Source organism: Dermacentor variabilis, chromosome 9 (assembly GCF_050947875.1).
Source record: "Dermacentor variabilis isolate Ectoservices chromosome 9, ASM5094787v1, whole genome shotgun sequence".
NCBI lineage: Eukaryota > Metazoa > Arthropoda > Arachnida > Ixodida > Ixodidae > Dermacentor > Dermacentor variabilis.
Genome location: NC_134576.1, coordinates 124,438,625 through 124,450,754, shown reverse-complemented (window position 1 = coordinate 124,450,754; position 12,130 = coordinate 124,438,625). Strand labels below are relative to the sequence as shown.

General features: G+C 46.8%; 1 protein-coding gene across 7 annotated transcripts in view; it reads right to left on the bottom strand.

Moving 5' to 3' along the window:
- LOC142557411 (venom factor-like) overlaps window positions 1-3,740 on the bottom strand; it is a 143,147-nt gene extending 139,407 nt beyond the window's left edge. For 6 of the 7 annotated variants that reach the window (XM_075669223.1, XM_075669224.1, XM_075669227.1 and 3 more), the window contains exons 1-2: window positions 3,217-3,739; window positions 363-534 (exon numbers count right to left, since the gene is read on the bottom strand). In XM_075669223.1, coding sequence (XP_075525338.1) covers window positions 363-496 — 134 coding nt within the window. In that variant the 5' untranslated portion in view covers window positions 497-534; window positions 3,217-3,739. Of the gene's footprint in view, window positions 1-362; window positions 535-3,216 lie in introns of all 7 variants that reach the window. The other variant, XM_075669230.1, reaches the window with a different exon arrangement.
- Between the last annotated feature and the right edge of the window lie 8,390 nt (window positions 3,741-12,130).

The window sequence follows — 12,130 nt, the reverse complement described above, 5'->3', positions numbered from 1 at the left end:
AGAATTTAGGAACGTCTCCAACCACACAGTGGATCGACGAAAACCCGAAGTTTCGGAAGCGTACTCGGCTCGTTTCTAGGGAGAGAAAAACACACAGCGCCACTACGATGCCCTCTTGTATCCTGCGCCGGCACTGCCACATGTACCGAGAGCAATGCGCTCCTCTGATCGCGTTTCATTACGTCACGATAGCCCCTGCACCAAGCCGCGCTCGGCTGCCAAAACAATGCTGGCAGTAAGGAGCAAATAAGCAAGTAAATCGGTGACTCTACTCCGCGGAGCAAGAGATTCGAGTGCCTCGCGTGCAAATACGAGGCGCAAATATATTTCGGCTTGCCCAAGCGTGCTGGGGCACGTGATACCTTTTAGGCAGGGGCAGTGGTAGTTGTAATGCCGACTGTACGTTTCCGGGGAGCACCATTCCCCGATGTCGGCCCGCCGCTTGCACGTGCGCACGTCGACGGTATCCGCGCGGCAGCACATATTCCATTCGCATTCGCTGCCCTGGAAGCACGGATGGTCAAGGCCATACCTCTGCGCAGAACGTGGAGTGAGGCACATCAGTGCGGGATGCACCCGAGTTCGGATTTACTTCGGATGGGTACAGCGTGTTCCCAGTCCAACCTTGGGTCATGCACCTGCAAAAGTTACTCAATGCTCCATCTCACAAGTCGTTTGCAGCACTGCCAAAGGTACCACCTGCAGGCGTGCACAGGCAGTGTCCTTGCGCAGGTGTATATAGTTCCGGGCATAACTTTCTCATCAGCGGCAGTATGGATTAGAGAGTGATGTTACGCTTGTTTGGGTAGCAAACTGGATATCTATATTCCGGTTAGGTTCCCTGCCTTTCGTACCTCATTTATTTATTTATCTCTCTCTCTCTCTTTTGCTTGGCACATGATACGTTACAGGGATAAGGGACATGTTAGGATGCTTGCATATGCCTTTTTGTATACCGCGAATTACTGTGGCGGCGAGCAGACGACGTGGCGCGGATGGACACATCTCGGCGGGCATTCGGCCTACCGATTGGCTAAGCAGGTTCCCAGCACCCCCAGTCCTGCACACACATTGATATATGGAATGTACTATCTACTGTTTTCTTTTTCTGTTTACACTACAATCAACCTGCCACGGTGGAGTAGGCATCCTATGAAGGAAGCACGAGGACGTGGATTCGACTTCCCGACCGCAGCGACCTTATTTAGATGAACACGAAATGCAAAATCAATGTTAAGAAATAACGATCATTTATCGTGTATTCGGTACAGGTTAAATGAGCTGATGTGGTCAAAATTAATGCGGAATTTTACACTATCGGACCTGAGCAGCTGTCTTACATCTGGCATATATAAAGCGACTCTCTCTCAAGCTAAGGGTCATTGAGTAAAACCATCTGTTGCAACAAGACTGCTCAGAAATTTCTGCGGGATGTATTGTGCTTGATTGCGTTTTGGTTTGCAAGAGGGCAATATTCACCGGTAAAGTTTTTCCGAGTAATATGAGTGAAACCGTGCGATTCACGGCCGCTTCCTCTCCGTTCGCAGGAGGACGACCGTTCTTGTGCCTGCTCCATGCCAGCGTGGACAGGATTCTTCGAGAGTGTACGTGTACTTGCGTGTCTGTAATTACCTTTCGTGCTTTGCACATCTTTCGCAGTATAGTTGTCGGGTAGTCCCGTCTTTTGTACAGCGTTATGAAAAAATAAGATTTTGCTTCCCAAATTGTCATTACCTACTATTAACACTTGGCCTGAATGTTTCGTTGAAAGTGAGGCTCAGTAGTCAAGCAATAATGATGCAAGAAGAGTTTGCTACATTATAATAAGCTTGCGCCGAGCATCAAACACACCATAAGAAACACGACGTGCATTTAAAGCGATGTCACTGTCTGTAGGTAGACCTCAAACCGTAGTGTCATAGCATGGTCGTACTAGGAACTGGGTTGTTATATTGACATGGTTCACGCAAAAAAGAACGCGCAAGGACCGACGTCGTGAAAATCTGTTTCAACACAGTTGATAAAGGAAAGCATCCAATGTTGCGAAGCATGCGGCGAGTTCGTGTAGGCGACGCGCTGCCACGACGCCAAGGGAGACGTGGCTTCGCCTATCCACATTTTTGCCTCCCGCTAACTAATCCGCACAATGTTAGGCAGGCAAGGGAATGAAGAAACGCGCACTGGGCGCTTCAAGGAGGTTGCGCCACGCCGCATTTGCACACAACTACCAAAGGACTCTGGTGGAACGTATGCCTAGTGCACCATTGTGATGACCTCCAGTTCAAATACTAACATTTATCTTTAATAATATTTGGGGTTTTACGTGCCAAAACCAAACATTTATCTTTAGTCGCAGTACTATGCGGACGATGTAGTACTGCGAACGCGGCATGCAACTACAGTAAACCGTTGTACTGTTATTGGCATCTTTGTTGGCGCTACTATACGTGGACTATTTTTAGTATTCCTTCACATTCTTCTAGTATTAATGGCAGCTTTGTTACCACCATTGTGCGCATTATTTCAACACTGCCACCGTTGATACGAATACTATTATCGCTACTACCATTAGTACTAATTCTACGCTTAGTACTCCAACTGCTGACGTTATATAACTGTTACTGAAATTGCGACTTCTCCGTCTGCCGATACTGCCATCATAATGTCTGCTACTGCTAAATACCTCTAATAGCAGTAATACTTATAATACTGTAATACTTATGACATAAATGAAGGCAAGATCACTGCTAGTACTACCACCAGTACTTTCACTCCCGTTATTACCTTCACAACGACTATTATTACTGTTACTATGATCACTTTTCCAAACACCGGTACTACAATTTTATCTTTTCCTGCTACTACCTCTCCTGCCACTACTACAATTATCTTATACACTAATTTTCCTACTTACTACTTTTAATAGTCGTATTGTGCCACCAAAATTACTTCTACTACTACTAAAACTAATAAGAAGAATAAGAGTAACAACAAGTACTACTATTAGCGCTACTACTACTACTACCGCAACCATCAATACAATATAAACTGTAAGTATCACAGCTGCTAATATGTCTCTTGGATACCATGCTACTATGTTAATACTACTACTACTCCTAACTACTATCACGAGTATACAACGGAGACACCACTACCACTGCGACAGCAATAAAGCTGCTACTATTGCAAGCGCAACGCATTACCCGCTGTGCCCACCTGAATCGGAACATGATGTCGGGGCGCTGGCGTAGAATTCTGACGGAACAGAATGTCGTGCAGTGGTGCTCGTTCAACATCAGGCGTCACCTCGATCTGCCGCCCCGCCGCAAACTCGCCCGCCAACGCCGCGCAGGCACTGACCAGGATCACGGACAGCGGACAAGATGCCATCGCTGACCGCCGCTACTCAACTGACCAGAGGTTCCTCAGAACGAGACCGGTCGACTTGGCAATGAAGCGTGGGGAATTCAGACCGACGCTCGATGCTGTCAGAGGTAGACGACAGCGAGCGGTCTTCGAAACGACCCGACAAAGAATGCGCTACCCACCTAAACGCAGGGCGATCGCGCTCCAGTAGTCCTACCTTTTCGGGTGCGAGTGTGGGAGAAGGAGGTGAAAAAAACAAGCGAGTTGTGGAGGAGGCGATCAGTTGACGGTCAACAAAAGACTGCGACAGGCTAGCTCTCTCACGAAAGCGACATCGCAGTGAGCAGTTCCATCCGCCGAGAATCTCTCTGACCCCTCGAAGAAACAAGAGGGTTCTTAAACCTAGCCCGCCGGCATACAGAGCCGCCGAGGGGCCACAACTGCTAAACCCTTTCCGCGACTCGCTCTCTCTCAACCGCCTATTAAAGAAAGGAGTGGAGGAGAATGGGAAGAGGAGCACACGCATTTGATATAAAGGCGCTTCCGGAGCAGCAGTCGGAGGCTTTCTCACATTTTCAAGTCTCCGTCAGCTTGAAGGCGAATTAAAAAAAGAAAAATAATAATAAAGATGTGGGGCTCCGGTCGATGTCGTGAGTGGTTCAAGCTAGATTGGGCGTAGGATATTGATTGTTCCTCGTAAGCAACCTTGTAAGCAACCTTATTTCGCAAGACAGCCTCCTTTGACGGCAGGTACGCCCCAGAAGAATCGCACTGCACAGCTGGCATTGCGTCTGGCAAAGGGCGCTGACACAATTGCAAAAATAGTTGACAGAGCCTGTCTCATTACTTATTTGGTCGTTGTCCTTTAGCATGCTCTAAACACCACTGTGAAACCGGTGGAGACGTTTGTGTTGACTTCCCGGTACCTTCTGTATTTACTTTTCTCCGAGAACCTACGAGTTCCAGTAAAGGTGCAAACATGAGTGTTTCGCCTTCGTAACAAAACTCAAGGGCAAAGAAGGACACAATAAAAGAGATATCAGCGGACAGCAGTCACCCTAAATGCTTACAATATAGGCACACTGTGATTCCTTATGCGTGCGTTTATGTGCCATTTTTGGAACTAGTGGTTGACGATTGTCTTTAATCGTCGTGGGTTAGATCCCCGGCCATGGCGGCCACATTTTTCAGGGGGCGAAATGCAAAATCTCTCCTGTATTTAGATTTGGCTGCCCATTAAAGGATTGTGGGTGGTCAAAATTAATCCAGAGCCTTTTACTGCGGCGTCATGTCATAGCCCCAGCGTAGATTTCGGGCGCAAGACCCTATGAAACTATCAGTAAAACAATTACGTCTGCAGCGTATCACACAGGAAAATGTTAATTTTAAACACGTGATCATGCACCCAAAATTTGAAACGAAACATGTAAAACAACATTCTTCGAGTGTACATTGACTAGCTATAAACTTCTGACTTCGTTTCAGGTCATGATTCGTCATGATTCAGTGACCAGGGGGGGTCCAACCCAGTGTTTCACTTCTTAGTTTAACAAAGATGCCAAGTTGAATACCTCTACTCCACGAATTACAAAGGCATCGTGTTAGACACGTCATAATTGCTCGTGCCAATCACAACGAACGTTTATTTCAGGGTTACGCTGGCTAGGTGGGATATCAGTTATGTACGTGGCGTCCGTCCATCATGGAGTCTTATCAAGCTGTAAATGTGCGGCTGTGACGTGGACGATTCAAAGACACAAAACAAGCTGTTGGCTCTTAATTCTTTATCCCCTTTTTAGCGCAGCTTTGAATAACAGCCCGCTGTCTTTAATACGAAGTCATAAAAGAGTTTACACTATTTTTAACTTCCACAGTAAATGTTTTTTGGCCTTTGTGTGCCGTTGCTCTTGATATGAAAATGTATCTGTGAAAGAAGAAAAACAAGCCACGCGGCTAGAGTTTGTTATAGTTTCCACGCAATAAGACAGCTGAGACCTTGATGTTCATTAAAATTATGGGGTTTTAGATGCCGAAACCATGCCCTGATGATGAGCCTCGCCGTAGCAGGGCACTCCGCAATAATTTAGACCACCTGGTGTTCTTTAACGTGCAATGAAATCTTAGTACACGGGTGTTTTCATATTTCGCCCTCATCGAAATGCGGATCATGTAGGAGACGAATGCTTGAGCTAACGTGCCGTGGTTTCTCAGTGGCTATGGTGTTGGGCTGCTGAGCACGAGGTCGAAGGATCGAGTCCCGGCCACGGCCGCTGCATTTCGATGGAGGCGAAAACACCCGTGTACTTAGATTTTGGTGCACGTTAAAGAATCCCAGGTGGTCAAAATTTCCGGAGTCCTCCACTACGGCGTGCCTCATAATCAGAAAGTGGTTTTGTAGGTAAGACCCCATAAGTAGAAAAAGGTGTTTGAGCTACTTGTGCATACCACAAGCCTGCGCCCATTCTCCTGTAGCGCAGACCTAGCTGCTGCGCAGTCGTATATGCAAGACTACAAACCAAGCTCATGCAAAGACCTCTTGCTTCCTTTTCAATGAACTTTCTCTTCTATGGCGTACTTTTCATTTTTCTGTTAAGCGCCCGTAGATTTACTACACAAACGTTTCCCATTGGAGCTTGTGGGCGGAACATAGATCACGGTCGATCACTTGAAGGAGTAGTTCACACTAATACATCTTCACTGGAAAAGACTAACCAATGCATAGTGCCATTGTAAAAGTTTCAATGTAAGATGGTGAAGATCATCGTTGCTGAGTCGCCTTATTTACGCAGACGTTTTCTACACGTGAGCATAGGTTAGCACAACACGGGCGTGTTCAAGCTTGAACTTTCTTCCACGTGAATGATTCGCTATTAAACTATGCACCAATAGATTTCATTTTTTTATACGAACTTTCATTTTTATTTCGGTTGCCTATTCCGCATTCTATAAGGAATTCACAGATTCCCCACATAATTTTCTTTATATGTTGCGAACCAAACATAGATTTTAATGGGTTCTTTAACGGAGTAGTTCCGTGTATGGGCGAACGTATTTGACCATGCATGTCATTGCTACAAGCTCGCTATTAGCCGAACAGCACGTCCTGCATTTGTCATTGCATCCTTAGGCTGTCGCCGACTATAGTGCATGCTTATGTGTTCTGTGTCTCCGAAGAAAATGGTACATTCAAGCTAGTTCCACTCCTTTCCTCTGTGCTTGTTTTGGGTGGTGTTTTAGGCACAGCTAACTCTGCCGCGCAGCTCCGTACGTACGCATCAGTTTATAGCTGCGACTGGGCTGCGTCATTCGAGGATTCAATAAACAAGCGAGAACTCATCAGCGGGTCAACGAAGAGACTGTCCTTCTCCCAAACTGCGTACGCAGCTTTGGCTCCATCTCGCCCAACGAGGGACCGCAAAGCATGACCTGCGTGGCAACCGACCGGGGTACGAGCTCAGCACGGCGAGCGGGCAGAGAAGACGGGTACGCCGTGAACGGTTTCAGGAACCAACGTAATAACACTCCGATGCCACGGGCGAAGTACAATACGCCGCAGCGTCCGAGTCCGGACTGTAATCAGCGCATTTGGAAGTTTGGAAGTTTTTTGGCAAAAGCGTTTATGGCTGAAGCATCTATTGCCCAGCCGTGTTATGTAATTACCACCTCCCCCCTGATTTCTACTATTGGTCATGCAGACGGATCTGCTCCAAGGTAACGGTGCAGATCCGGGGTTTTTAAAGGAATCATTTGGGGGCGCATGCAGTCGCAAGGTCCCCGCACACTTTCTCTACTTATGAGGAAACTTTGGCAATCGTGCCCACATGCAGTGCAACTGGTTTTCGGACAGCAAGAAAATTATATGGCCTATGAAAAGAAAGACGTGAGCGCCACCAAAAGCGGTCGTAAGTGGCGAGCGACGACCAGCACGGCAGGCAAGCTCGCTGTCTTTTGTACGGCGTTCCTTCAAGCGGCCCACGTCGACAATCTCGCAAGAATCCGCGCCCGCTCCACCACTGCTCCGGACCACGAATATCGCTACAAGACGACGAGAGAGAGAGAGAGAGAGATTTATTTACTTGAAGGCAAAGAAGTCGGCCTGAGCTGTAACTTGCTCTCGCATGCTACTCTACATTTGGGAAAAAAGGGACGGGGAGGAAAAGGGCTGACGACTGGTGATGATGGTATAAGGAAGAGATGCGTATATACAAGTTCGCGGAGTTGTGGCATCTCTAAAGCCGCGCGGCTAGCCCAGCCGCTTGGAGAAAGGGTTTAGCGGCACTTGTTATCAGGGCTGCGCTGTTTGCATTAGACCAAGAACCTAAATGAAACTCGTCTGCATAGCGGCCTCTTATGGACGTTTGCAATGGGAGAGACCAGTTGCTTTCGTTCTTGTGCGTACGCAGGACACATGCAAAATGTACGACCAAGGGTTTCTGGTACCTCACAGTATTCGTAGTTTGGTCTAGTATAACTGCACCCTATCAGATGTCTATAACGGTTGCTGAATGCGACGCCAAGGCGAACCCGTGCACCATGCTCGTTCGGCTTCTTTTGAGCTTGTGAGGCATACGAAATGTCATTTCTTTGTCCCTTTTGTGTACTCACTTGTGTCGTCGATCTGGTGGGGTCCAGTGTTCCAAGATAGGGGTTACGTATTACACGACGAAGTAGGGCGTGTGTATCCGTTCGTGAAAACGGAAAGCGTAGTTCAGAAGCATTGTTTAAAGAGTTTTCTCTTCAGAGTCTGTCTGTTCGTTCCCTATGGCGCTGCAATGTGAACGTATTCACTAAAAGGCGACATTGTGGCCATTTCTATTTGCATGGTCGAGATGCTCTATAATTTATATAGCCAATGAATAAACATTATGCAGATCCAGCACACTGTGGTAATTGTAAGTGAAGCTTTCCGTGCTGGATGCTTTGATCGACGATAATTAGCGGTGACGTTGAAGGCTAATGCTTAATTCTTCAATGTTTAGGCTAACACACGAGAGTGGCGAGCTTATGTTGAACGTTACCTTGCGTAAACACTGCTGATTGTCTGCGTAGTACACAGAACACGCAGAGAGAGGTGTTTCCTTGAGGCGTTTTTGTGCGCCATATTTTGTAACCTCTGAGAGGGTCGAGCGTTGTCATTCCCTGACATGGCACATCGCATTGAGACAGAAGTATTAAACTGGAATTAAATTATGAGGCTGTACGTGTCAAAACCACACTCAGATTATGAGGCAAGCTGTAGTGGCGGAATCCGGATTAATTTTGACTCCGTGATGTTCCTTAACGTGTCCCAAAATCTAAGTGCACGTGCATTTTCTATTTCGCCCCTGTCGAAGTGCGGCCGCCATGATTGTGATCAAATCCCCGACCTCTAGCAATGCCATTGTCGTAAAGCTAACGTGGCGGGCACACAAGTGTTGATTTGACGGTCGACCGCTTCAGTGTCCCCTGGACGCTGCGGTGCGCTTTAATTAATGCGGCTCTGCTTCTGAACGCCCTGCGTAAGTTGCCCACTTGACATATTTTCAGCCCGTCTACATTTCAGAAATAGCAGCAACGTACTGCACCGTACCTTGAACTTAAGCTTATCCTGTTTCCCCACAACTGCTGTATTATAGTAGAGGGGTTTCGTAGCCTTCTCATGCCACCTCCTCCCCTCTCTTACTTGGGAGCTGCCTTTTACCTCCCTCTCCTTCTTCTTCACTTCTCTCTACCGTTCTATCAGCGTCCCGTCTGGCCTCGCACGTTAGTATAAAGGAAGCACTGCAGTTTCTGCAAAGCTTCTTAGGGGAGTTACGGACAATTACAGCTGTCAAGCGGCTAACATGGCGATGGCCAGGGAGCTCCAGGGGGCATTGTGCACATTTGATGCGGTTAGGTGAAAACGAGCTTCTCCCGTCGCCTTTCCTCTCTTACTCCTGCATCTCATCTATACATCCTCTGAACCATCATCTGAGGCGGTGTGTGTGACAGCAGCTCACAGCAGCAGCAGCAGTGGGAAAGTCGAAGGATGAGGCATAGAAAGCTTCGCTTTAATACGGTCCCCGTCTGAGCACGCAGTCAATCGTTTGAAGAGCAGGCTTGGAATCTCAGAATATCGTCCATGTGTCCTGGCAGCCTGTCCGAACCCAGAGATTCTTGAATGAATGAATGTTTGATTTTTAATGGCGCAAGTGCCAAGTATGGCCAAAGAGCGCCATGTCCATGGTAATGGATTCGCAATATACTTAATGAGTTCTATGTAGTTGGAGCAATGTGGCTGTAAAGGGGCCTTAAAAGGTAGTCGCTCTAAAGTACGTAAAATCTATATAATAAGATTATGGCGAGGGCGTATGACGTGTGCTATGAACATCAAGATGCATTTAAAAAGAATGATACGATGTGTAAAAATATATAAGATTATAAGATTGGCTAGAGCACTACTGCCTCCTTGGATCCCTTGAAACACAAGGGTCGGGAGGCATGTGCTATGCAGCACAATTATCGCAGCGTCATCCTCTGGAACGAGGATGATCTACGAATGTAATGGGCTCATAACATGTAGGACAACATCATTTAAGAAATTGAGGACTGCCTAGACATTAAAAAGGGGTTCTCTGCCAAGAAACATAGCCGGGTGAAGAGGAATGTAGTAACGGTATGCAAGAGGAAAATGTTTCTTTCTCTCCGCTTCGGCGTTCCGGCACTCCAGGAGGACTTGGAGGACGGTAAGCCGCTCCCCGCATCTACCACAGGTTGGAGGGTCACTTCTGGTGAGCAGAAAATTATGGGTGCCAAACGCGTGTCCTATTCTGGGACGACAGAATAGAACATCTGTTCGGCGTGATTTTGCTACAGCAGGCCAGAATCCTAACTGTGGCTTTATCACGTGGAGCTTATTATTCGTTTCCGCGTCCCACAGGCGTTGCCAGTGGTTCCGTAGTTTTCTTCGTAATAGAGGCTTCAGATCAGTAGTAGGGACCGCAGCGGTAAGAGCAGCTTGCGATGTAATTGATCTGGCCATTTGGTCTGCTAGAACATTTCCCTCAATACCTCTATGGCCAGGTACCCAGCATATAATGATTTGCTGGTTAGATATGTATGCTCTACACAGAACGGAGTAAAGCTCAACAAGTACAGGGTTCTTGTGTTTTGAGAGTGAATTCAGGGCTTTTACGACGCTTAGAGAGTCTGTATATATGACTGTTTTTCGAAGTTTTGATTTCATTATATGCTTCACTGTCGACAATAGTGCATGGGCTTCTGCCGTAAATATACTAGTTTCCGGGTGCAGCGCGCAGTATTCTGAAAAATATGGGCCGGTGACTGCGTAAGAAACCCCTGCGTCCGACTTGGAAGCATCCGTGTAAAACTCCGTGCAAGAGTACTTATACCGGGGTTCTAAAAAATGCATTTTAATATGTGCCTCTGGCGTATGTTTCCCGACATCTGCAAACGACACATCACAGTCTATGATCTGCAACTGCCATGGCGGTAACAGTTTCGCTTGAGTCATAGGACAATGTTCAAGGAGGGGAACATCCATTTCCTCAATTATCTTCCTCACACGCAAAGCAAACGGTTTCCTCAATGCAGGCCGGTTATGGAAGAGCGTAGCAGCGGCGATATAGTTTGTGGTTGAATAACAACGATGTTCATTGTTCGCTTGTACTCTCAGAAAGTATGTGAAACTGTTATATGACCGTTGTAGATGAAGTGACCACTGATTTGACTCTACGTAGAGGCTCTGGATTGGACTTGTTCTGAAAGCGCCCGTCGCGAGACGGATACCCAGATGGTGGACGGGTACTAGGATTTTTAATGCACTTGGTGTTGCAGAATTATAAATTATTGCTGCGTAATCAAGGCGGTAGCGGACAAGACTGTTATATAAGTTCAAAAGACACTTTCGGTGACTACCCCATGTAGCTTGAGAAGGTTCATTGTTTTCAAACATTTTATTTTCAGATTTTCAATATGGGGAATAAGCGTGAGCTTTGAATCTAAAGCGATTCCCAGGAATTTATGTTGGCTGCTCACAGGGAGTAGGTCTCCCTTGATCTTAATACTAGGCAGTGGTGCTACACCCCTCTTGTTTTGTTACAATTTGTTTATCGTCAGCTGCACTTGTCGTTCGCAGACATCAATGTTGCAAGATTTGAAACTTACTTGTACATCGTCAACATAAGCGGAATAAAACATTGCCCGTGGAACGACTGTATGTAGGCTGTCCATTTTTACAATAAACAGCGTGCAACTAAGTACGCCCCCTTGCGGAACACCAGTTTCTTGGGTGAATGATTTAGATCAGACATTACCAACCATTACGCGAAGAGTGCGGTTAGACAGATAGCTCTCAATTGTGTTTAACATGTTCCTACGGACACCCATCGCGGAAAGATCGCGGAGGATCCCATATCGCCATGTCGAGTCGTCGGCTTTCTCGAAGTCCAGAAACACTGAAAGTAAAAACTGTTTATGAATGAACGCATCTCTAATGTTTGCCTCAATGCGGACAAGGCGGTCTATTGTCGACCTTCCCTCTCGGAAACCGCATTGAAGGGGGTCTAGTTTATTGTTGCTCTCTCGGAAGCTGATTAAGCGCCGGTTTACCATTTTTTCAAAAGCTTTGCACAGACAGTTTGTTAGCGCTATTGGCCTGTAGCTGCTGGCTAAGGCCGGATCTTTCCCTTGTTTAAGTATGGGAATAACTATAGCTTCTTTCCAGGACGATGGAATGTACCCCGCCGCCCACATGGTATTGAAAAGAAATAGAAGTGATTGCAGT